General features: G+C 39.6%; 1 protein-coding gene across 1 annotated transcript in view; it reads right to left on the bottom strand.

The window, feature by feature from the left end:
- PHLPP1 (PH domain and leucine rich repeat protein phosphatase 1) overlaps positions 1 to 26,743 on the bottom strand; it is a 158,030-nt gene that overhangs the window by 25,759 nt on the left and 105,528 nt on the right. Inside the window, exons 5-10 of the mRNA XM_029283251.1 lie at positions 15,393 to 15,539; positions 14,089 to 14,319; positions 11,649 to 11,851; positions 6,094 to 6,154; positions 3,731 to 3,826; positions 2,480 to 2,635 (exon numbers count right to left, since the gene is read on the bottom strand). Of these exons, the coding sequence (XP_029139084.1) occupies positions 2,480 to 2,635; positions 3,731 to 3,826; positions 6,094 to 6,154; positions 11,649 to 11,851; positions 14,089 to 14,319; positions 15,393 to 15,539 (894 nt within the window). The remainder of the gene's footprint in view (positions 1 to 2,479; positions 2,636 to 3,730; positions 3,827 to 6,093; positions 6,155 to 11,648; positions 11,852 to 14,088; positions 14,320 to 15,392; positions 15,540 to 26,743) is intronic.

Below are 26,743 nucleotides of genomic sequence, written 5' to 3'. Positions count from 1 at the left end.
TAACAGACATAAATAATGTTACTGAGAAAAAATGTGTAAACAGCCAGTTCTGCTCATTTCCTAAGAACCTGAGTAAATTCTCAGCTGCTGTAGTGCAATCAGATGTTTAAGAAAAACAAATTCTTCAAAAAGTTTTAAAAGCAGGAAATAATAACATTACCCAGATAGTGAATTGAAGAGAATTCATATTATTTTTATATTAGCTTCCACACATACATGGAAGGTTATCTCAAAATGTTTTTGTTTAGTCTTTAAAAACTTAGATAGAAAAATACAGTATAGTAAGGGTGATGTATTTTCGAAAGTTAGCAATTTTATTTATTTTAAATCAGGAAGCACTTGGCTCTATACAGAAAAATGTCTTCACAGGTAGACACCTTGGTAGACAAAATAAATGGCATAGCTTTTGTAACCCAGTGATTATTTGGAGAGACCTGAGGAGGGGATTGGGATCCAATTTAAAATGGAAAGGTAGTGAAGAGATAGAGGAGCATCCTACTCATTTCCTTAATCCCTTTTCTCCTGCCCATACAGTTAGCCTCACTGGGGAAATTATTTGTTGTAATAAATTTATATGGATGCGAAATCATATATTATGACCTTGGTCAGCTAACATAGAACAGAACAAGAACACAGAACAAGAACCAGGCTAACAAGACAAAAAGAACACAAAATAAAACATAATGTAACTGAACCCAACCCACAATCAATTCCATTTCAACTCATAACAATGGAATCACCCTGCTGTCTGGGGAACAGCCAGGTCTTACGGAAGGCCTACAAGGTTGGGGCCATCCAAATTTCAGGTATTACAATATTTCAGATGCAAGCGTGACCCACCTAAATATACTATTGGAATAAAAGTGGCTTGGGAAACAATAGGTAATATTAATCAGGAACAAAGCAAAGGAAGAAAAAAGAATTAAGCATTTGCTGCTCTGCACCTGTTTTCCACCAACGATGGTGTCAGAGGCTATACTATATTCCCAGTCAATCAATGCAACTGCCATAAGCTGCAGTGTATTAGATATACTATCTTAATTTATAATATAGCGTGATATGGATGACTAAGAACGGACTACTATGAAGCATGGACTCATCAGCTTGTATTTTCCCGTTGATTAAGTGTTTGGATGATTTCATCGCCAGCGTTTTTTAATCACATGTTGCCATATCATCCAGACGTTGAATTTTAGTTGACACTAATTCTTGCTAATTTTAGATAAGACAGCTTCATTATAGTTTAAAATTAGTTTGTCTTAAACCAATCAAGTTCAGTTAAATGCCTTGTCCTGGCGTAGTTGCTGAAGAAGCTCCACTACTGATTCCCATCATTATCTTGAAAAAACGGAGAATATAATAATAATAATATAATGCTAGACTAGCAGAGGTTATATTATAGAGCGGGGTGTCAAATTCAATTTCACTGAGGGCTGCATCAGCATTGCGGTTGCCCTTGGGGGGGCCGGGTGGGTGTGGCCAGTGGGTACAGCCTACTGGGTGGGCATGGATGGAGTGGGTGTGGCCTACTGGGTGGGCATGGCCAGTTCTACATCATTCGCGTCAAGGGTGCCTGTGGGGGCCTGGGCAGGAATGGGACAGATCTGAGGGTCTCTGGCAGAAGGGGGTGGGACCAGGGCAAGTGCCAAGGCATGGTCCACCAGGGCAAGTGCCAAGATGGCCACCACAAAATTGTACATTGGCTCCTGGCTAGCCTGAGCCAGGGCCAGGGCCAAGGCAGCGGGGGCCGTTCCCTCACTGTTTCCAGGATGGCTTCACGGGCCACATGAAACCACTTCGCGGGCCGCATCCGGCCCCCGGGCCTTGTGTTTGACATCTCTGTTATAGAGCCATGAAGGTCATATCAGCTTAAGTCTCTTGCATTTTGGAAAGCTCAGTAGGAAATATTTAATGCGAACAATATCAATTGCATTTTAAAATCACAAATGTAGTGTTCTAAAAATAAGACTATTTACATTTGATAACATGCTATTTTTTTAGATAAAATTAAGAGGAGAACATTTTATGAATACTAGCTTTTACTAAGTTAACTAATAGTATTTTAATATATTGTATAGATTGGTATTACTTCTTTAAACTTAGAGATAGGCCTTGTTAATATCTCTGTACTAAAAGGAAGTTGGAGGTCATCTTTGTTATATTTGGTAGATGTATTTTCTTTGGGACTTTTAATGTGCTTTGTTTCTTTTTCTTTTCACGTTACTTTGCATTTTAATGTAGATGTTGACATTTAATAAAGATATTATTTAAAAAAAAACACCTTTAAGGGATGGTAAATTTTGCTATTTCACTCTCCACAAATAAACATTTGGGAGATTAAGCATTGCCTGATGTTATTTACTTTAGTTTGTTTTTTAATTAAAATGAAAAAAAAATACACTACAATTAACAGTAGAAGTTATACAACTTGGAAATTACGTTTATACTGTTCTATTCTCTGGGTGGATTTTTGGGTTACCTATCAGCTTTTAGCAGCAGATTAGATGGCAGCTCCACAAGTTGGTTGTGTTGCACATCCAGGACTTCCACATGAGTTCGTTCAATCCTCTCTGGTAGTCTTTCCAACTGATTGTGTCCAGCAAGTAATTTTCGCAAGCTGATATTGCAAAATAACCTTAAAACATACAAATAGCAGTAAAATGTACAGCTCTAATTAAAGGAAGTTTATTTCAGACAAGCTGAGAAAAATTTCAACAACATTCTGTACAGAAGAAAGGGTCTAGACTGGCTCAGGAATTCTGGCAGTTGAAGTCCACGAGTCATAAAAGAGCCAAGGTTGCCTACCCCTGGTCTAGAAGTAGCCAAACCAATCACTGTGTGAGAATGAATCTATTAACTAAAATAAATGGGAGGAACCAATGTACTTTTCCATATCGGTAGTCCTTGACTTATGACTGTGATGGAGCCTTACCGTGATCATCGTAAAGCAGGGCCTCCGACGTGACTGGCTCAATTTTAAAACCTTTTTTGCGGCTACTGTTAAGTAAATCTGCAGTCTTTAAGTGAATGCCATGGTCATTAAGTGGCACTTTTGTGCTAAAAACTGGGAGTAAAATGCAGTTTTTTTGGCAAAAATGTCATAAATTGTGGTCACGTTACTGCGGGATGCTGTAAAACAGCTGTAAATGTGGGCCAACTGCTGAGCACCCGACATGTGGGCAATGTGACCCGAGGAGGACAAAGCAACTATGAAAACTTTGGAACCAGACTGTAAGAATCTTCTGAAGGGTCCATCATAACATCAAAAAATCCCTAAGTGGCTAGTCGTAAGTTGAAGGCTACCTGTGCAGTAGAGAAATTTCTCAAATGCAAATATTCCCTGGATATTTTTCTGAGAGGATAAGTGGTCACCCATGTTTTTCAGAGGAAACTACACTGAACTTTCAATAGTATCCTGAAATCAAGAGTATATTTTGCCAGGCTATACAAGCATAATATCTAAAAAAGTGACGCTCTGAGTTTTGGGAAAGATGCATGACCTCCTTTAGGACTTCTGCCTGGAAATCTGAGAGATTGTTTTGTTTACATCCGCGTGAAGAAAACTGTTCTGACTCTATGACACGCCATGTGAGAAAAAAACATTAAACAGAAGAAAAAGATCAAACAACACGGAACACAGTTCTGTCACTAAGCAAGCTGGAAACTGATTCAATGCAAACCATTTCCTACTTTGCACCCTGTTTCTGGTTGTTTTAAAAGTAGGACTCACCTAGAGGGAAGTTCACGTATGTGATTGTGGCCCAGATCCAGTACTTCTAACTTTCGGCTATCACAAACCCATTCTGGAAGGCTCTCCAAGTGATTTCTACACAAAAAAAGACAAAAAAATGATGACAATAATGTTAAGGGATGTTTACTTATTATTGTCACATGTGGTTTAAAATGTACAGATATATTAGATGTCCTGTCAGCTGCAGCACACAGCTTTTAGGCAGCTGGGATTGACTGCAGCTACATGTGAAGTGCTTACAGAATGGCAAACACAGATTACCATGAAGCATACTGAATACCTTTAAAATCTTGAATTAACCAACCTAACCACATAATATTTTGTGTTAATCCACAAAAATCATCCCTAGTGCCAATTTATATGAAGAAGGCATCTTTAGCGAAGATATATATATCTAAAATGGAACATTTCAAAGCCACCCTAATGGATAAAACATTGTGTGCAGTGTGCACGCATACACATTTTCTCATGCAGCAGCTATTAAAAAAAAATCTATTATTCCCACTCAGTCTCTCTGGAAACAAATTGTGGCATACAATTCACTGACGTTTAGGAAGTAGTAGCAAGCCACAGGAACGTAATGTGGGCTTAGAAATGTCCCAGGATCATTTTTGTGTCTCTCTCTGTGTGTGTCTGTGTGCACACACACACACACAAATATATTCATATTCGAGTTACAATGGCAATTGGGACTAGAATTTCCATTGCTAAAGTGATGTTTTGTAAAGCTTAATGTCACATGACCACATTGTTTAGCAACAGCAATTCTGGCGGTCCTGGTTGCCATCATTAAACAAATTGTCCAATTGTTAGCTGAGGATCCATCCCCATCCAAGCAACCCCAGCTTTGGTCCCTCCCAACATTGATCCATGGTAAGGTATAGGACTTTCTCCTCTTTAACTACTTTCGCCTGCCTACCTTCCCCTCTTCAATGTACTTTTAGCCACCTACTCCACTGCCTCTGACAGCCTTGTCCCCTGTGCCTGCTGCTCTTGCCAACCTCGTTGCTCCAAGATGACCGCTACTGTCTTTTTCCTGCCACTGCTGAGGTCCACTTAGCCTTTTGTGAGGCAGCTATTGGCCATGCCATGCCTGTTTTCTGAGGCTGCACCACTCCTTGTCCAAATATGTTATGGTCTTCAACTCATGAAGATAGGAAGAGGAAAGAAGGCCACCGTGGTGGCATGACAGAAGGACTCCCCTAACCGGGATCCTTTTTCACGAAAGAAGGCCATGGCTGGGATGTTGGAGATGCCCCACTGGCATCAGTGTGAAAGAGGGCAGTTCAAAGAAGGCCTCATCCAGTGCAGTAGTGGTTTGCAGTGTAGCAGATGTGGTGGCAGGCATGGCTAAGCAGTGGGTGCAGCTGGCAGTAGGCAGAGGACCAAAAAGTGGTCATAAATGCAGGTATTCCCAAATTTTGTTCATGTGACTGCAGGAGGCAGAAACTTTTGAGGACTGGTTATAAGTCCCTTTGTTCAATGCCATTGTAATTTCAAACAGTCGCTGAACAAATGGACACTAAGCAAAGACAATCTTAGTCAACATCATCGGACATGGGAGATGGGGGAACTGAGATTCTTCTTTCACCCAATAAGCTCCCACATCAACGATTAGTAGGGCAGTAATATCCCTTATACTAAAGCAATAAAACCTCAGAATTAAATACAATACAATTTAGAAAAATTGGCAATTTCATATGAAATTAAACAAATTGCAAAACTGGGCAATATCCTGTGTCTTTAAACATTTACCCTGCTTGTTTGTTTTGAGCCTATGGCCTGAAAAGATTACTGTGCCCTGTATTATTTTAGTAGGGGCTAAAACCTTCATATCTGGCAATGGGTCCTTCAACTTTTCCCCACCAAGATACCCAAAAGAAAGCTTGCTAGACTAAGTGGAGAAGATTATCTACTGTCGTATCTACTCTCCCTCTTAACCTTGGGGCTTTAACTCTGAGGGCCACATTATTAACATGTTTTCTACTCTGAACAATAAGAAAATCTAATTACTTATGAGGTATCGTGGATATCGTGTTCAAAGTTGTGGCATTTACTTAGCAGCTCAACAAATCAAAATAAGTGTAATGCAGAAAAGTGGATTGCATTAAAAATCACTCCCCAAGTTTATACAGAAACATTTGTGATGATCACTGCTTCAAACGAAAGAAATATGACAGATCAAATAGGTTACACACAATATTCCAGGGTCACCAGGAAAATTCATTCAATCTCATGCAGTCAACAAGATCACTTTATTAGTCTTCAAGTGCTCCAGTTTCTTCTCATGTTTTTTACTAATACTACATTCAAAACCAGTCAACTTTTAAAGATATGCTTACCTAGAAACATCCAAATAAGTTAGATAATTTGGAACTGGATACACATCAAGGTGAACAAGTTCTGGAAGAGAAAGACAAATACTGTATTGCAAAGATAAATTTAATTTCAAGCTACTAAAAGTAGACCACCTCATGTTGCCCAGGTTTATTGAAACAATATATAAATCATAGCATGGAGGACAAAATACGGGCAGTCCTCAATTTACAACAGCTCATTTAGTGACCGTTCAAAGTTACAACAGCACTGAAAAAAGTAACTAATTACCGTTTTTCACACTTACGTCTGTTGTAGCATCCCCATGGTCACGTGATCAAAATTCAGACACTTGGCAACTGACTCACACTTATGACAGTGGCAGTGTCCCGGGGTCATGCGATCCCCTTATGCAACCTTCTGACAAGCAAAGTCAATGGGAAAGCCAGATTCACTTAACAACTGTGTTACTAATTCAACAACTGCGGTGATTCACTTAACAACTGTGGCAAGAAAAGTCATAAAATGGGGCAAAATTCACTTAACAAATGTCTCACTTAGCAAAAAAAACCCTGGGGTTCAATTGTAGTCGTACGTCAAGCACAACTGAACAGTTAAAAACAGCAAATAAGAATCTAGTAAAAAATAAAGAACATTTTAATAAGACTTTGAAGACATTTCACTGAAATAGATGGGATTTTCTTATTTGCCTTTAGCTTAAATAAAATATAGCTCTGTTGTAAAGAAAAGTATTCATCCTTTATTTTGTAAACTATAGTTTTGCTTTAAGAACTGTAATCCATAATGTGTGTTTTGGGAATACATGAAATATCTTTCTCCCCAAGAACTCTATGACATGGGTGACAAACTGCCGGCCCACGGGCCGGACGCATCATCTGGAAGCCGTGCCCACCCCATTGCCGGCAATGGCAATACTGTCCCAATACATTGTGCGACGTCATGTAACGTCGCGAGTTTGACATGTCTGCTCTATGATATATCTCCCATCAGTAAGAAAAACTGTATTATGGTTTATCACTTCACAATGTTATACTTGGTGTAGCTGGTCTAGTATAACTAAGTTGGAAAGAAAATCAGCTTCAGCAGATTTAATCTGAATGAGGACATCAAAGTACCACTAAATTTTTAAAAGCTTCTCTAATTGGTCAAATGTTAGGCAAGAACAAGCGTATATTGGATGGAGTTGGGCACTGCAGATAGGTAGAAAGAAAATTGCATTCTGATGTTATGCGGCCCTTGATTTTGAGCTAAATCCTTCTACCAACACCTAGCTCTCTTCACAAGTGTTTTGTTGTTGTTGTTGTTGTTGTTGTTACTGAAATGGAGGTGCATTCAGTCATACAACCCTTCATTTGCAGAGTCTGCATCTGCAATATTACCCAGGCACAAATTCATCTCTTTGGCGAGAATTAGTCCTCTGGATAAATCAATGATCTCTCATTTGATTATTTCACCAAGGATATCCCCTAAAAAGAATATATAGTATGTTTACAGATAGTCTTTGAGTTACAATCACAATCAAGCCCAAAATTTATGTTGCTAACTGAAACATTTGTTAAGTGAGTTTTACGACTTTTCTTGCCACAGTTGTTAAGTGAATCATTTCATTTGTTAGGTTAGTAACACAGTTGTTATGTGAATCTGGTTTCCCCATTGACTTTGCTTGTCAGAAGATCACATGTGATCAAAAGTGATCACATGACCCCGGGACACTGCAACGGTTATAAATATGAGTCAGTTGCCAAACATCTGAATTTTGATCATGTGACCATTGGGTTGCTGCAATGGAGGTAAGTGTGAAAAACAGTCATAGGTCACTTTTTTCAGTGCTGTTGTAACTTTGAACGGTCACTAAATGAACTGTTGTAAGTCAAGGACTAGCTGTACTATGTTTATTTCTAGATATGCAATCTACTGAAATGTCCTCATGCAATCTATTGAAATGTCCTCTTTACAATGACTAGTAGCTGTAACCATTTTGTACACTAATCTATAATTATCTTCCACAGTTGCAGCTCATCCATTCATTTGTCTAGCTACTATAAAAATGTTTATTTCAAAAAAGCCTGATTTTTTGCTACTATTCATTTTGCAATCTGCCCCACCACTCAATTGTATGTTATGCATATGGAGATACAGGTGGGTGGTCTAAAATCAGAGGGTTTTTTTTTTAAAAAAAGAATCAGTCAAGGAAGGATAGGCTATGAATCAATCACAACATAGGTCAGTGATGGCGAACCTTTTAGAGACCGAGTGCCCAAACTGCAATCCAAAACCCACTTATGCATCATCGGGTGCCGGGTGGGTGTAGCCCATTGGGTGGGTGTGGCCCATTGGGTGGGTGTGGCTGCAGTGGTAACAGCAGACTGGGTGGGACTAAAAAGTTCAATCAATCAATTCCAACTTTGCAAGATCTTTTTTTTCCTCCACGAGAAGTTAAAATTGACTGATTGATTGAACCTTTTTTTTTTTTTTGCACACGACGGCGAAGGCCTAAAGCGAAAAGGTTTTATAAAACCCAGCTGAAGGCCTAGGACTGGGGCGACGGCATGTGTGCCCACAGAGAGGGCTCTGAGTGCCGCCTCTGGCACCCGTGTCATAGGTTCGCCACCACTGACATAGGTCATGAAGCTAGGATTCATCTCAATATCAATAGTTAGGGAAGTAAAAAATAGCAGGAGAAATGAACTATTGTTGTGCCCAGCATAAGTGCACATTTCAAGTAACCAATCAGGATTTCCAGCTAAAGAGAGCTTCAAGATTTGATGGAAATATTTCCCCTCACCTATTAGTAGTGATATTATGCAAAACAAAAGTATGCATAATTTACACAAGCTGTGGAGAAATTGTTTTTGTTTTCAGGATATATAACACATTCCACCCAATTTTAAATTCAAAGTAAATTTAGTATCTTTTCCAGCTGTGGCCTGCTGATTGTTTTCAGCAAAAAAAATTAAAAAAAAATGAAATATTATTTAAAAGGCAAGTATGTATCATTGTTCTGAATCAGTTTTTCAGCACTGTCACTCATCAGTACAGTGACCATATACCTCCTATTATAAATAGTCCTTTATTTCATAAAGCTGTCCTTTAGATTTATTTTCTCAAAAATTCACTTTTGTCCTTTATTTTAGTCATTAGCATTTACTGTATAAATGATACCACTTAGTGCAGAATCTTTCACATTCATGTGAAAATATAGAAATTGAATTGTCTTTTTAAAATAAATTTACATACACTAATTTTTAGATATTTTTATTAGAATATGGGTTTTGTAAAGTTTTTCTTGATTTTGCTTTGAATTTTCCTTTATAAAGCAAAGTTAATAAAGAATTAAAAGTTTTTTATCTTTATGAACCTCATTCAAATTTGCCCCTTTTTTCAGGCTTATCCTAACCCAAGAAAATATGGCCACCGTGCTTATAAGCCAAGTCAACTGCTGATGGTCCTAATCATTCTGAATATCAGCAATAAACTGTCAGCAATGAAATAGTGGCAAAGAGTGGAGTTCCCAAGATGAACTTGAAAGAACAAGGATATGTGGGACAAAGGGTACAGAGAATCGGTCTTTTGTTAACAGGAAGATAAAAGGAAGATAAAACACTGAGGCAGTTTCAGATTAACTCAAAGTGTAGAAATCTAGAAGTTCTCCCTTGGCTTTTGCTGAGTGATAGGGGCCCCTTATCAGAGTATATTGCTAGCATGAGAAAGCTCTCTGTACATGTTGCTAAACTCCATGGGAAAAAGTATCGTGCAGATAGATGCTGCTTTACTAGCTACTTGTAATGGAAACGCTTCTCCTTCTATGTATTTAATGCAGGAATCCTCTGAAGCTGTCAGCCTTACTAGACAGACTAGATAGGAAACAGATGTGCTCATTCTATTTTATGTTAAGGCTACATTAACAGACTCTTCCCAGTAGAAGTACAATTCTCCTCCTTTACAGCCTAAGAAATTAGGGAGGGTCTCTTCTGAACTTCTTGTCCCACCTACTATCCAATTGGGGCTATGCAGTCTGACCCTTTGTCCAGAGACTTTCCATGTACCATTATATAGTGTTGGAAGAAAAGGGTTCACCGTGGTTCAGTCCAAGCTGGAAATAAACATGGCGATTGCTTTAGGAAGAAGTTTATTGAAGAGGAGAGCCAGACAGAAAGATGGCTCTGGCAGAGAAGAGGGGAAAAAAAGGGGCTGAGCACATGTAGGGAGTGGGTTTTTATACCCTCTGGAGCCCTTTGTTTGGAGTTGTTTCCTGTTCCTGTTTTGAGGCTTTGTATTTCCTGTGTCATGTATTTTGACCTGTGTCCCTTTGGCATCTGCGAGTTAATCCTATTATGTCCTGTCTTAGACTTTGGGTGGGGTATGTAGATTTTAGGTGTCTTTGTCTTCTTAATCTTCTAGCTTCAACTTTCCTCAATGGTCTGCATTTCTATAGAGCTGGTTTCTGCTTGGGGGAGGGAGACCTGGGGCTATTAAGAAAAAACTGGGCATGCCTTTCTGCCTCTTTAAGATTCTTTGAGGAAATATATTTTTCTGACCTTTTAATATTTCCTTCTCTGGGGGGCTGACTTCCCACAATAGAAAGAAGAAGCTGAACTGGCTGATGAAAAAAATAGATTATTTTTAAAAAGTGGAAAAGGAGAACAAGAAAGTGGAAACGGACACCTCAGTAAACATCCCACAACGTGTCTAGCAACATGAACCTATGGTATCAATATAAATGGAACATACAGAAATATTAAGGACTCTAATGAGCAAGAATTGATAGGGTGCCTTCTCTACCTCAATAAACCAAATCTGTAAATTAGAATACTATTATTCAATGGAATAGATAGTTCTTGATTTATGACCATTTATTTAACCCTGTCTTGAAGTTACAATGAACTTGGAAAACTCACAACATGCCCTTGAAGTTACAATCACTGTACCATCCCTGCAACCACATGATCGCAATTCAGGAACTTGGCAACCAGCTAAGATACACAACGGTTGCGGCATCTATGTTCATGTGATCGTGATTTGTGATCTTCCCTGATGGTTTCCAAACAAGCAAAGTCAATTGGGAGAGCCGGATTTAATGACAGTGGGATAATGACAGTGGGATTCACTTAATGACTGTGGGATTCATTTAGCATCGGCAATGATTTGCTTAATGTCATGGGGAAAATGGTAGTAAAATTGGGGTCTGTTCACATGATGATATAATTAATAACTGCCATCACTTAGTGATCAAATTCAGGACTACTTGTATACAATTTATACATCTCTCTAGGACAGTCACTTTATTTTATTTCACAAAGAATATATGGAATTTGTGAGACACTCTAGAAGATTTAAAACTTGCATTTAAATCCCAAGGATTTCCACTTTACAACACTCTAAAAGAGCATGTAAGCACCGCTCTACAAGCTTCCAAAATTCTGCTGCTAAATGTTTTATGCAAAGCCAGATGGTTAAAGACTGGATTCATCCACAACTTAATATTGCATACAAATCCAATATAAGAAGAAAAGACTGGGAATATCAATTCCTATTTGAACTACCTTCAAAGTAAACATACCATTTGAAGTGGCATAAAGAGCTTTAAGTAAGTATCCACTGATTTTGAGGGTTACCAGCTGGTTTCTTTCACAGTGTAGTATTTCAACATTATTGAAGATGGTTGCATCTAACTCTCCTAGCTTATTATCCCGAAGATCGAGCTGGGTCACATGATGTAGGAAGTCACTCTCATCGCCCATCAACTTTCTAATCACATTTAACCTGGGATAGAAATGGGAAGGGGAAAAAAAGAGCTGGGATCAGTTATTTAGCCTCCATTTTTTTTAGAAGTCTGGAAAACAAAATTTGGCTTTTAATTTATCATTTCCAAGTATCCTTGGCCAAAAAGACCAAGTTCTATTTTTCTAGTTATACTGTGCTTGCATTTTTCTGAAAAGTTCGCACTGATTTGTGAAAATTCCTTATTTCGTATTCTATACCCAATTATTTTTAATACTATCCAAGTCAGATACATTCCATAATTAATTATCCACTGCTCACTTTAATGTTCCAAGGCAAATTACCCTCAAATGCATTTTTAGTGTTTATTATTTTTTGTTTATAACAATTTTAAAGACTATAGTAAAGTGATGGCTTTCTAACTTGTCTTAATACAAAAATGTATGGAATTAGTATCTGATGAATATTACTGGCAATTGAAGACATATTAACAAAGTTTTGATGATTCAATAGGGATTATCCATATTCACAACAAAGAAATGCTGACTCACATCAAATTTAGGAATTTCATGGGAAAATGTCAACATATATAGAATTTAAAACATTATTATAAATTCCTTTGGAGTAAAAAAAAATGCCAAAGACAGTAAAGAGAATGAATAACATGAGGCTGTTCAAGTATTCAAATTTTCTACCATTGGCAAAACTTTATGTGAATATATAGTCATGGGGAAAAAAAAGTACACCCTCTTTGAGTTCTATAGTTTTATGTATTAGTACATGGTAAAAATCATCTGATCCTTAGCTTGGCTTTTTTTATATGTAAATAAATGATGACATGGTGTAATATGTCCTGTGTTGTTGATCATGTGAGGTTGTATTTACCTACTTTTAAGAACTGTCAAGGACCAGATGATTTTTACTATGTCCTGATACATAAAACCACAGACCTCAAAGAGGTATTTTCTCTTTTTACATAACTCTATGTATGTAGTGATAATATCATGATCCAAAGTTCATTGCTGAAAGAGGACAGATTTTGCACCAAACCGGTTCATACTGAACCCCAAACAAATAAGCAAAGAGAACTTGTGACTTTTTATATAAATAAAAATTATCTCTAGAAAGCCATTGAACTGGCCAACTGAACTTTTTCTGAATTTTTAATTCTCGGTGCTAAACTGACGAGATAGATAACTAAATTTTTTAGCCTAACCAAAACATTATTTTTTTTTCTAAAACGTAGCACATATCTTCTTTATGAAATCAACATCCACTAGTAAAAAGGAGTTAATTGTGCTTTAAGAAGCAGGTTATTCCTGCAACCAGAAAAAACTAATTGTAGCACTTCAGCAAAAATTGTGGAAATCAAATGATGCAATCCAATCTTACTTATAAATCTTGGGCAAATTAATATAGCTCTAATGTATATGATTATTTCAAGTTCAAAAGTGTCCCTGTGAGCTGTATCCAGCTCCTCAAAATTAAATTAGAATAATGTAACAGGAAAGAGTCTTATACAAATATGGATAAGGGAGAACTGCCTGGCCTGTTATCCATGTCCTGAAAAGTTTATAAAGTTCTGAGTTTCTGATTCTCTACAAGTTTCCACTACACACGTTTAAAAGTTAGGAAGGAGCTGCATAATAATTATATTTTAACAATAATATGAAATAATATTTTAACAATATTAGCCTTCTCTTTTCTCATCTTTTCCAAAGTTTTCAACAATCTTGCTAATTGTCCCTAGTCTGAGCTCAGAATGAATTTCTAAGTCTATTTAGAAGTCAAGAAAAGGTAAGGCAATCTAAAGCTTTGGCTAATAATGAGAGTTCCCACAGAACCAATTCATCATGATAAATCTGTCATCAAAGGGGAAAAAAAACTCAGGTGAATTAATATCTAACTGAATAAGTCAGTAACACTGAATTCGGATAGTAAATATTTCTGCTTAATACATTTCTCAATTGAAAGTACAGACCATTTAATAACAGCAAGCAATAATCTCGACCTAAAGTGATGAATTATATCAAAAGTCAGCTGAGAACTACACCATATGAATAAAAAAGCAAGGAAACTAACAAGGTTATTGGCAAGGAATACTCTGGCTGGTAAGTTTACTCATATGCTTCAAAAGTATACAGTATGCTAATCACAACTAGTGTCTTGAAAATAGTTTATTTCTTTTAAAATAAAGATACATTCATCTTGGCTTGCAATCATCAGTTAAAATAGTCATTTAACACTGATGCATATCCTTTTTCTCGGATGATACATACCTTAAATCTATATGTTTTATGTGTGGCATTTTCCTTAGTATTGGCAAACTTAGTGTCTCCATACAATTTCCAGACATGCAGAGTTTGTCCATGGCAGTAAGTTTCTCCAGGACGTCAGGAATGTCACCGAATTCATTGAAAGAGAGGCCTAAATAACTAAGCTGATGCATCCTTTCCAACTCAGCTGGAAGGCTCTGGAGGAAGTTCCCATCCAACAAGAAGGTCTGTAAACTTTTGATAAGAAAGAAGAAGAAAATTTAAAAAAAAAATCATTTGTGAAAACTTTAGGTCATTAATCAGCCATTTATGTCATGACCCAGATTGCTTTTAAATATCAGCCACAATATCAAGGATCTCAAATCTAGTTCAAGGACTAGATCAGTGGTGGCGAACCTATGGCACGGGTGCCAGAGGCGGCACTCGAAGTGGGCACACGTGCTGTTGCCCCAGCCTTGCCTCCTCCCGCGACCCCCTCCTCTCCAGCAGCACCCCTGGAGAGTCACCCCCGAGCATGGCCCAGACGCAGCAGTGCAGCCAAGGACATGGCAGCCAGGCAGCATAGACAAGACTCTGTCCTCACACTCCATCATGCAGTTGATGCTGCAGGGCGCGGGCAGAGGGTGTGGCAGCCATAGCGCTACTGGGCTGCCTGGGCAATCTGCAGCAGGCCCTGGAGGCAGTGAGTGGTCCTGTGGGCAGACGGGGTGGGGGATAGGGGGACAGAGCGGGGGTGGAGCAGGGGGTTGGAGCAGGGGCGGGGCCAGTTTTTGGGCACTCGGTCTCTAAAAGGTTCGCCATCACTGGACTAGATAAAGGATCTCCACCCCAGCCTTATTATGAGATGGGACAAGTTACAGAGTTGGAAGGAAAGTCGATCACCCTCATTTAGCAGGATCCATTCCAGGTGTTCCTGCTCCTCAACTAAGCTCCCGATCAGTCTTCACATTCTGTCTAGAGCAGGGGGCCCCAACCCCCGGTCCGTGGAACAGTACCGGTCCGCAGCATGCCAGGAACCAGTCCGCACAAACAAGCAAAGCCCCATCTGCGGGATGCAGGCAGTACATGAAACCAGGCCCCCTCCGGTCCGCAGAAAAACCTTTCTCCACAGAACTGGTCCCTGGTGCTCAATATGTTGGGGGACGCTGCTCTACAGGAGGTTGTCTTTCTGGGAGGAACCCACTAATCTTTGTGTAGGCACAGGTCATATTCTTTTCTCTACAGCCAAACACAGATTGACAACCCACTGAAGGAAGCTGCCATGCCTGAGATTCAAACCGCTTTTACCATCTTCAGTATAGACCTACTTGTTCATATCTCCAACAGCTGCTGGTATACTTCTGAGTGCATTGCAGGACAAATTGAGCTCGGTTAAGGTTGGAATGCTGCACACCGCCAAAGGGAAATCTCCTAAATGATTGTTGGAAAGGTTTAAGCTCCTCAGCTTACTGAACCTAGAACAGAGAGGAAAAACCAGAAAAGGCATAATCAATTAATAAAAAGAGCATCATAGGAGAACTATGTAACTTAGAATACTTTAGTACAGTTGAAAAAATCAGACAACTATTATTTCTCCCAGTACTAGCAAAAGAGGTTAGGGTGATTTTCACTGTTGACTCTTTATTGATCTCTCATCACTTATAAAAGCTGTAGGCTTAAATGAAGAAAGCTGTGTGCGTGCAGATGTTAATTTTGTACTGTGCAAGGCAGCATGTTGCAGAAAACAAGTGATCAAAATGTATAATGCTCAAGGGTGCACTAAAAGTCCCAGAACTATCCCACTAAAACCTATAGCCTATGTAAGATGGCAAATATAGAATTTTTAGAGTCAGTGGTGCAGGAGCTTGCCTTGCATAGACACTCTTGGAGGTAAATAAAGGTTAAAGTCACTCAAGCTCTGATCATCTCACACTTGGACTCTTGCAACGCGCTCTACATGGGGACACCCTTGAAGAGTATTCAGAAGCTACAGCTGGCACAGCATGTAGCCGCACAGATGGTTCTTGGGGGGGGGCATGTTAAACCACTGTTCTGCAAGCTGCACTGGTTGCCACTTTGTTTCTGAGTCCAATTCAAGAGGTTGGTTCTTACCTCTAAAGCCCTTCATGGTATGGGTCCAGGTTATCTGAGGAACCATCTCACCCCAATGGGATTGGCCCACCCAACGCACATGGGCAGAAGGGTCATGCTGAAGACTTTGTTGGTCAAGGAATTCTGGCTGGGGGGGGGGGACAAGAGCAAAGCCTTTTCTGCCATGGCTTCCACGCCCTGAAACATCATGCTCCTTGAGGTGAGATGGTTCTGCCAACTGGCCAGGACCCAATGGGGCCATGTCATTCTGGATATGGTTAATGGACTAAAACTATGTCTCCTCCCTATGTACATCTTGCTCCTTTCCTTCCCATCTTTGTGAATTTTAAATTTAGTGTTACTATTTATTGTTTTAATGTTTTATATAGTTTTTACTGATTGTAAGCTGTTTAGAGTTGCCCCTGGGCAAGATGGACAACGTGATTAATAAATAAAATAAAATAAAAAATAAACATAATAGCAATAGTATCACGGTTGCAAAATTGCTCAAAATTGGAAACTTATTATGATTGGTTACACAGATATTGGTTACACAGACATTGTTATCCACCTATCGAGTCCTTTCTCTAGTCCTGGGATAGGAAGACGTTACTGTATGGCTTTAAAGGTATTGTTGCAGGATGTAAGCTGTTCCAAGTAAAGCTGCCTTTTGCTTTTATTATTTTCATGGTTGCAATCTGACAGATGTTTAGATTGGATGTGGCATGAGATAGTTCTCAACTTACAATCACAATTTGGGCCAGAACTTCCATCGCTAAGCGATGCAATTATGTAGTCATTTAGCTGACCAGTTTTGCTGTGGTCAACAAATCACTGCAGTCAAGTGAATCACAAGGTTGTTATGTGAATCTGGTTTTCCCCAATGACTTTGCTTGTCCTGGGAAGGTCACAAATGGTGACCACATGACTCTAAAACTTTTAACGGTCATAGATACCTGCTATGTGACCGTGGGGATGATGGGACAGTCATAAGTCAAGGACTATCTGCACATTAAGTCTATATTCAGTTACTGTCCCCTCTAATTACTACTATTAATTCAATTACAGAAATATTGGGTAATTTCTTTTTCCCCCCAAGTTTCCTTCTGCAACTATGGGACAAAAATTATATTTGATTTTTAAACAAAAACTCAAGGAACTGTTGCTATTCTATGGTGGACTGAGCACCTCAAGATAGGTTACATGACTGGGGGCATAACTATGAAGTTACACATTCCCTAGATTCCCTCACATCAACAACTGCCTAAGTTAGGAGTATTAAATGTGTTAAACATTCTTTGAGCAAAATCATACTGCCTGGCTCATCAGAAACATACTGCAAGCTTCAATAAAATGAGCAACTCATCATTAAGTTTTCAATTAGTAGCACTCATTAAAAAAACAGTTTCTTAGTATTATAATGAGAAGTTTTTTACACAGGGCAACTCCTTTTCTACAATTTAATTTCATAATGTTTTAAAACCTCTCCTTGAAACCTACCCAAGGAGAAATAATCCTTTTAATCCTTCTCAAAAGTTTGTGTACCTCAAATTTGCAACAGCATCCTAACTAGGACTTGATTTCAAGTAAAAGTGATGCAACGAAGAGGGCACGAAGAGATTAATCAAGAAAGCTAGAGGATAACCAAGTTAGCCAATGTGCTTCTGTAGCCACATTACTCAGATTACCTAACAACAGGGGTTGTGAGGTGTGTCACCGAGATAAATGGCTCAATGAAGTGGTTTAAATGGCCCAATGAAAAGATCTGTACCAGGTTCAGATGGAGAGAGATTCAAAGTTCATTGAAAGGTTTTATTTTCCCTTCATTAAATCTCACATGATGAGGGAATTAATACACACATGCAGCATCAAGAAAGCACTTTGAAAAATCAGCCATCTGAGAGCTCTCCCAAAGTTAGCATCATTCCTTCCCAGCTTGACCCCTTTTCAGTCACGGAAAACTAGGGCAAATATGAAAGGAATATAGTTCAGTGCTAATATTTAGGAAAATCCTACAGGAAAAAAAAATAGAGCAGAAAGATACCTCTCAAGAGGCCAGCCAGGTCAGAGAAATACAATCTTTCTAGCTCTCAGGAGAAGACATTTAGGAATCTCAGGAAATCACAACTTCAAAATAGTTTTCATAGGGACATAGCTAATAATCAAACAAGAAAGAACAAATTATAATAAAGTAAGAAATAGCTTAATTGTAACAACAAAAACACCTGAAGTATACAAAAACATGGACCACATAGACCCAGTCAAAATAACGTCATCATGCAGCAGCCCAAATCTGGGGAAATGGTTATGAAACTTTCCACCCTACTCAAACCCCCTTTTTGTGTTGTTGTTAGTTGCAACATAAACAAAGCAATGCTGGCTTTTTCAACTTCTGCCTGCCTCTTTCTTCTTCAGATAACTCTACATACTGTCCATTAACTGAGACAGGCAAGAGAAAGGCAGGATAGGCCATTTAGTTCAGATGCAACAGAATGCCAGTTTATCATGAAACTTCTTTCCCTGGCTTTGGAATGTATAATGCACTGAAGACATGATTGTAAAGAAAGTGGGTAACTGTTCTAGGTTGCTTTAGGTTTCAAAATTGAAATTTGAATCATGTGTGGCACTTTTTTGTTGTTGTTGAGGCCGTGCTAGCAAGCTGTGGACACAACAGCACCACAGACTCCACCATCTCAACTCAGAAATCAGGTTAAACTCAGTCTAGTTATACTGGGCTAATAAAACATAATTTACTTGAAGAAGTAAAACGTGTCAGCAGGCCCCAGTGTAATGGTTTTACTGGACAAAGAAATCTCAAGAGATAAGCATTTTTTTCCCAAATGTATTTCAAATGATTTTCTGCACAATCAGTAAATCTCACATATCACATTTAATTTTGAAATTTCCCCAGTATTTCACAACCTAAGGTCCATCTTTCTTTTATCATTCAATTCTTTTCCTTCTCATAAGAATATTAATGGTACATTATTGAATCTATCTTGAATTTATCAATTACTTTTCCTTTAATTCAATCATGTCTGATTCTCAGAGTCTGCCTGGAGTCTTCTTGGCTAGGTTTTCAGAAGTGGTTTGCCATTGCTTCCTTCCTAGGACTGAGAGAAAGTGACTGGCCTAAGGTCACTAAGTTGGCTTTGTACCTACTAGACTAGAACTCATAGCCTCCCGGTTTCTAGCTTGATGTCTTAGCCACTATGACAAACTGTCTCTCTGTTTACCCAAACCATTAACTCAAAAATTCAATGTACTTCACTTAAGCATTATTTGATTTCAAATGAATGGAATTCGGGAGATCTCTCCACCCTTATACACTGCTGAGTATTTTTATGCTACATGCTATGTTTTTATCCAGGGAAAAAATAATCTAGCATTCTAAAAATCTCCTACAATATTCTTGAGCATCTTCCTGCATTTACCATCCTTCTAAATAGTTTTCTGAATAGCAGAATTTGATTAACTCAGACAAAAGTTAAGTTAGACTCAATAGCAAGGAAATCCGAAGAGGGGAAAAAAAAAAGATTTCAGGAAGTATAGTAAATCCTGTGAAACAAGATGCTGATTGGACAGTTGTGAGCAATTCCTAGTAGAAGAAAATATGGAAGTTATCTGAAGAGTCTAGCATAAATACATGCAGCGCTTTCTAAAACGCTGGAGGAAAAAAATTGATGTGTTAGAAATGTGTAAGAAAAGGCCTAGGGGTGAATAACCAAGGCAGACACTAAAAAGTGTAGGTACTCAGTCAGAAAAATTTAAATGCGGAATAAGCTGAACAAAGCAACTTTTCAGATTCCCCATGACAATATCTTATATCATATATCTCAACCTCAGCAATCTCCCATAAACTACATATTTTATAACATTTTTTTTAAAAAAAGTTATGTATTTATAGAATTCTACATATTCAAGCATTTCCTTGAATTGGGAAGATATAGCTTCCTAGGTGCAAAGTCTAAAGAAAGAGGTAGTCATTGCTCTGAATGTAGGAGTATAGCATCGAAGTAGTAATCTGAGAATTAGAAAAGGTAGTTTTCTCCACAGCAGGTGCCAATATTAGCCCACTATATAATTTAGGATTAATATTGCTTTTAAAAAGGTAAAGGATTCCCTGTCCAGTCGTGTCCAACTCCAGGGTGTGGTGGCTCATCTGCATTTCTTCGTTGAGGGGACCAGCATTGTCCAAAACATTTTCTGTGGTCCTGTGGCCAGCATGGCTGTATGCCAAAGATGCACAGAACACTGTTACCTTCTCACAGAAGTGGTACCTATTAATCTACTCGCATTTGCATGCTTTCAAACTGCTACGTGATCAAGAGCTGGGGCAGGAACAGGAGCTCACCCCATTGAACAGTGCTTGGGTCTCAAACATCAGCTGTCAAAAAGCTCAGCGTCTTTAACCATTGAGCATTGGTGCCCCCTTTAAAAATATGGAACACTTTACAAATTTGTATGTCATCCTTGCTTATACTGCTTAGGAAGTTGTTAAATTGGAGAATTAATGGATTTGAGCAGTGGGGTAACATGAATACTTTGAATAATCTTGACAAAGACTAGTCTATCCTATTCTAGTGCCATACAGATTTGTTGGGATTAGAAATACTAGAATTCCCAACCATTTTGGGAGATACATCTTGTTTCACCATGATACTAGATTGGAGAAGACTGAAGTACATTGATAAAGGGATATTTCAGTCTCAGGCAAGATATGATATTTTTAAACATCTTAAAAGACTGTCCTTAATCAGCTGTCATGAAAACCAGAGAAGAAGCAACTAAAGATAATCCTACATCGTAACCTGCACCTAGCGAGCGATGTGAGATTTACTTAACTGACGGAAAACAGTGACCAGTGTCACCAAAATAGGGACTAGAATGTTGAAAAGGTAAACATAGAGATTTGTTTTCTACCCCTCATGTAATACAGAATTCAAAGGTCATTCAATGACACTGAGAGGCAGAAGATCTAGGATAGAGAAATGAAAATATTTCTTATAATAGTTCAGTTTTAAAATGTTCCTAATATAAAATAATAACATCCAATGTTAATAACAATAAAACAGATTGCAAAAAAGCAAATGGCGATCACTAGGAAATCTGTCATACCTTATCTCCAATATTAGAATCTTTATGTCTCTGTATAATATTTATTGGGAATACAAGTGAGAGGGTGTTATTTTACCATGCTTACAAGTTTCCCCTTTAAATCTAGTTGGCTACTATGGGGGAAGATAATTTTGGATTAGAGGTAGTCCTTCACTTACAACAGTTCTTTTACTGACCGTTTGAAGTTACAACATTACTGAAAAAAGAGAGTTATGACTGTTTTTCACACTTACAACCATTACAGTATCCCCATGGTCATGTGATCAAAGTTCAGATGCTTGGCAACTGACTCATATTTATGACTGTTGCAGTGTCCTGGGGTAACGGTATCACCTTTTACGACCTTCTGACAAGCAAAGTCAATGGGGAATCCAGATTCACTTAACAGCTGTGTTAGTAATTTAACAAGTGCAGTGATTCACTTAAGAAATGTGACAAGAAAGCTCATAAAATGGGGCAAAACTCACTTAACAAATGTCTCCCTTAGCAACAGAAACTTTGGGCTTAATTGTGGTCATACGTTGAGGACTACCTGTATAAGGTCTTTGCGGTATTCCTCTCAATGGATAAAATGTAATCGTGATATCCACTAATTCAGACATGTCAAACACAAGGCCTGTGGGCTGGATGCGGCCCGTGAACTGGTTTCATCTGGCCCGCGAAGCCATCCTGGAAACAGTGAGGGAACGGCCCCTGCTGCCTTGGCCCTGGCCCAGGCCAGCTGGGAGCCAATGTACAATTTTGTGGTGGCCATTTATGCTGAAACGTATTCAGTCTTAGCTCCACAAGGCCATCTGGAACAGTGAGGAACCAGCCCCTGCCACGTCAGCCCCGCCCCCTGGGTGCATGCTGGGGAGGTGTCACCCTTTGTGAGGAATGAAGAAATGCACCATCGCCTGGAAGTGGCCAGCAAATGACCCTCGCCTACTTCACATATCCGGCTTGATGGGCTCCAGGGGAGGGGTTTTGGCAGGCAGTGGGGCGCTCTCACAGCGCTGAGAAGCTGAGCTGGGCGGCGCAAATCCCAAAAGAAGCGTGACGCTGCCCAGCCCCCAGCCTGCCCAGTTTCGGCAGGTAGCGGGATACTCTCCTCACAGCACCGAGAGGCTGAGCCGAGCAGTGCAAATCCAAAATGAAGCATGACATTGCCCAGCCCCCAGCCTGCCCGGCAGGCAGCGGAGCGCTCTCCTCACAGCACCAAGAACTGAGCTGGGTGGCACAAATCTGATGAGAAGTGCAATGCTGCCCAGCCCCCAGCCTGCCCAGTTTCAGCAGGGAGCCAGGTGCAAAGCTGGCGAGCTTCGCACCTCCCGGCTCAGCCTCTCGGTGCTGTGAGGAAAGCGCGCCGCTGCCTGCCGAAACCAGGATGGCAGGGGGCTGGGCGGCCTCACGCTTGTTTTCAGATTCGCGCCTCCTGGCTCAGCCTCTCGGCGCTGTGAGGAGAGCGCCCCGCTGCCTGCCGAGATCGGGCAGGCTGGGGGCTGGGCGTCATTGCGCAGGTAACGTTGACTCTCATGCTGCTCATGGCATCCCCTCCCCCATGACCCTCACCAAGTAGGTGAGGGTCATGTGCTGGCCAATTCTAGGTGATGATGCATTTCTTCATTCCTCACGAAGGGTGATACCTCCCCAGCTGTGTTTCTTGCCTGTTTTTCTCCCTCCCTCACAAATATTTTCCCACCACTCTGTACTTAGGAAGGAAGGAAAGAAGAAGGAGAGGGAGGGTCTGACGGAAGTCCTGCCTTAGTCCTGCCCTGCTGTCCTTTCACCATCCCCTTGCCTTCTCCTCCTGGCCTATCCTGGGGTCTCCCATCCTATTGCTAAGGAAGCTTTGGATACAAAGCCGGATCTCCTCCCATGGAGAAGGAATGGGCCTCCCCCTGACTTTGCCCTCGTAGCCATCATGAGCAACCTGGCTAAGGAGAGCAAGCGCAGCAGCAGCAGCCTTGAAGAGGAGGTAAGTGCAGCTGTGCGCCCCCTTGGGGAAATGGGGCCAGGCTTGGTGCCGCGGGTGCTCGAGGGCCAGGCTGGGTGTTTGATCTCTGCTGCCCAGGGCTCCGGGCAGCCTGCGCCACCATCCAGCCCCCCCCGCATGGCCTGAGAGGAACAGTGAGGCTTCTCCAGTGGACCATGCCTTGGCACTTGCCATGGTCCCACCCCTTTTTGCCAGAGACCCTCAGATCTGTCCCACTCATGCCCAGGCCACCACAGTCACCCTTGACGTGAACGATGTAGAGCTGGCCACGCCCACCCAGTAGGCCACACCCACTCAATCCACGCCCACCCAGTAGGCTGCACCCACTCTGGCCATACCCACCTGGCCCCCCCGAGGGCAACTGTAATGCTGATGCGGCCCTCAATGAAATTGAGTTTGACACCCCTGCACTAATTTGACCAAACCATTCACTCCATCCCATGCAGATTAAGATCCATATATATTAGAGGTTTCGCCCAAATGTTTTGTGTGTGTATGTTTGTGTGGTTTGCGTCCTTAGAATGTCAGGAAGCCACATCATTTTATATGGAAATGTCAAGAAAGGCAGTTTAAACTCCTCAGGATGGAGATGTTTGCAATGCTTCATTTTAACATGTTATTTTCCTTATCACAGCAGGTTTAAGGTTACTAAAAGGTAACGCTCAAGGAATAGAATATACTGAAGCAACAAAAGCCTAATTGCTTTCTTTTTGAAGCAGACAAATCGCCACAGATGAGAGCTGAAAGCAGGAGTCCATCCAAAGTGCAAGTGTTTTCTCTCTAGACAACAGAACCTTTGTACTCATGACAAGAACAGTCTTACAATAAGAAAGGAGAGTGGTTGGATACAGGAGGCATTGTATTTATGTAAGTAGAATGAAACGGCAAAACAAGGATATTTTATTATTCAGCTTCAAAAAGATTCCCTTGACCAGCCATACATACACACACAACCTCTAAAAGCAGGACATTTACAGAACAACGATGTGTTGCTATATATCCAGCCAAGCTGCTCTACTCTGCTCTTTAGACTTAGGTCTAAAGCCAAGCCACCAATCAACTGTGTTCTCCTTTATTGTGCACTAAACGGAGAAGAATAACTTGTCCTTTTATGTGCACAGTACAAAAACTCCCTACCTCTTTGACAGCACACCTTTCTACTGTGCTGTAGAAATTCAGAAGAAGTGTTTTAACGTAGCACAATTTTCAGTTTCTTTAGTCCAAACTGGCCACTGTAAATCAGGAAAACTATAGTAGTTAAAAAACATTTTGGGCATGAAGCTTTTTCATTAGAAAGCTGTAGCACTGTTCCTGCCACAAAGAATACACATTACCACTGTGAGCATGGGCACGCGCGTGCATTCACACACACAAAGGATAACTTCAGGGTTGATATCTTTTAATGCTTGATATAATCACAGAATGCAACAGTTGGAGATACATTTAATCCAGCCTCCTGTCCAAGGAATATTTTACCACTTTTTTAAATAATATTTTTTGAACATTACAATTAAAAAAATAAGAATCAATACAAATAAAAACGAAAGAAAAGAAAAAATAGAAAGTGCAAAAAAGAAAAAAGATATAAAGAAATGACTTCCCCTTTCATAACAAGTATACACAATATTTATCAACTTCTTTTAAAATATAACAAATATCTCTTCTTCCTATATCTCACCCCTTACCTTAAAACAAATCTTTAAAATTCAGTCCTGAGAAGCAAACGTCTATTAAAGGTTACCAAAGATAACATATTTATTTTAATTTTGATCGAAAAAACAAATTTATATTTCTTCTTTATACTTTTAATGATCTTGAATAAAATCCTACAACTTTATTTTTCCCCATTTTTTTCTTCATCCCTTTTTCCAAAAAAATTTCAAAACTTTAACAAGTCTCTTTTGTAAATCTAATTTAAGCAAATTATCCAGGTCACTCTTTTGGTTTGTTAAGACATCAGCCGGTTTCATTTGTACATCCAGTATATTTAGCATCTCCTTCCACATCATTTCCATAATCTGTCATTTTCAAATCAGTTTCAGTCCTATCCAGCAAAGTTTGCTCCTCTTCCATATCATCTTCCAAACACAGTGTCTATAATATCACACATTTTAAAAAATTAACTTCTGGGTTTATTGTTCACAAATATCCTTCAATATGTCTAATGTTAAAATATTTTGCTCCATTCTGTATTAATAAGTCAACTCCAGATGCTCTTCTCCTTTAATTCTAATATTTAATTCCTTAAAAAATGGCACCTCCAACCAAGCTTAATAACCACCTCAACTATAGTTACACAAATTACCAGCCTTCAGTGATATTACAGAACCATATTTTACAATGCGATAACTCGCCAAAGTATCTGGCCGTAATACTGGACAGATCACTCATCTTCGGACAACACCTGCAAAAAACAGCTGCAAAATTGAAAAGCCATAACAATTTCTTGAACAGACTGGCTGGAACATCTTGGGGCATTGAAGCTAGCACTGTATGCAGCCTTGGTTTTGGTTTATTCCACAACCAAGTATTGTGCCAGTGTGTGGCTTAAGAGCACCTATACCCAAATGGTCGATGTTCAACTCTGTCAGACAATGCATATCATCTCTGGCACATTGCATCCCATTCCTGTTCATTGGTTACTAGTACTTAGCAATATCATACTGCCCCACATTAAGACAACAAGCTCTTGTTCAGCTATGGTCAATCATGCTGAACAATAAGGCCCTCCCTATTCATTAGGACAATGCACAGTCTATCACAAGATTGAAATCCCATAGGCCAGCATGGAAAACAGCTATTCACTTAGCATCTACCCAAATTTAACCTGAGAATGTCTGGAGAGAAGAATGGTCCAAGGTACCTTCTTGTGGCCTGACCATTAGTGATCCCTCTACCAAACCACCTAGTTTTGACCTGCTTTGCTCTGTCTGGACGAAATTGAACAGAATTAGGTGTGATGCTGGAAGAAGTGCCCCTGTCCTGTATCAGTGGGGATGGAAAGAATCCCTTTGTTGTGCTTGTGGTGCTGATATGCAAACTGCTAAACATCCTGTGCAAGATTGTCCATGACTTGCATTCTCTGGTTCCTAGAAGATTTGCACAAAGCAATGCCAGAGCGATTGCCTGGATAGCCGAACTGAACATCCAGTTATGAGGCCACTGACATACCCTCATAAAGGTTTTGTAGATAATTACGTGGATTGTGTGTAAATGTTTAGTTCTCTTCTGTCATGTTCCCATCATACACTAAATAATAATAAATAATTCCTTCAAATGTCCAAATTTCAAACCCCCCATTTTATATATTCTTATTAAATATTCAAAACAATAACATTTTTCACAGAAAGGATTCTTATAATTGGTTTCAAAATCTTACTTCAATTCCAGCTGGACCTTTAGTCCATTTGTAACTTTCCAAAATCAACATTCTAATCACCCTTGTGCTGTTTATTCCAAAAAAGAGACTATTCTAACTCTTTAAACTTGTATAAA

This window comes from Protobothrops mucrosquamatus, unplaced genomic scaffold (assembly GCF_001527695.2).
Source record: "Protobothrops mucrosquamatus isolate PMUCROS unplaced genomic scaffold, P.Mucros_1.0 scaffold43, whole genome shotgun sequence".
Classification (NCBI taxonomy): Eukaryota; Metazoa; Chordata; class Lepidosauria; order Squamata; family Viperidae; genus Protobothrops; species Protobothrops mucrosquamatus.
This window is presented reverse-complemented; position numbering and strand designations above follow the sequence as displayed.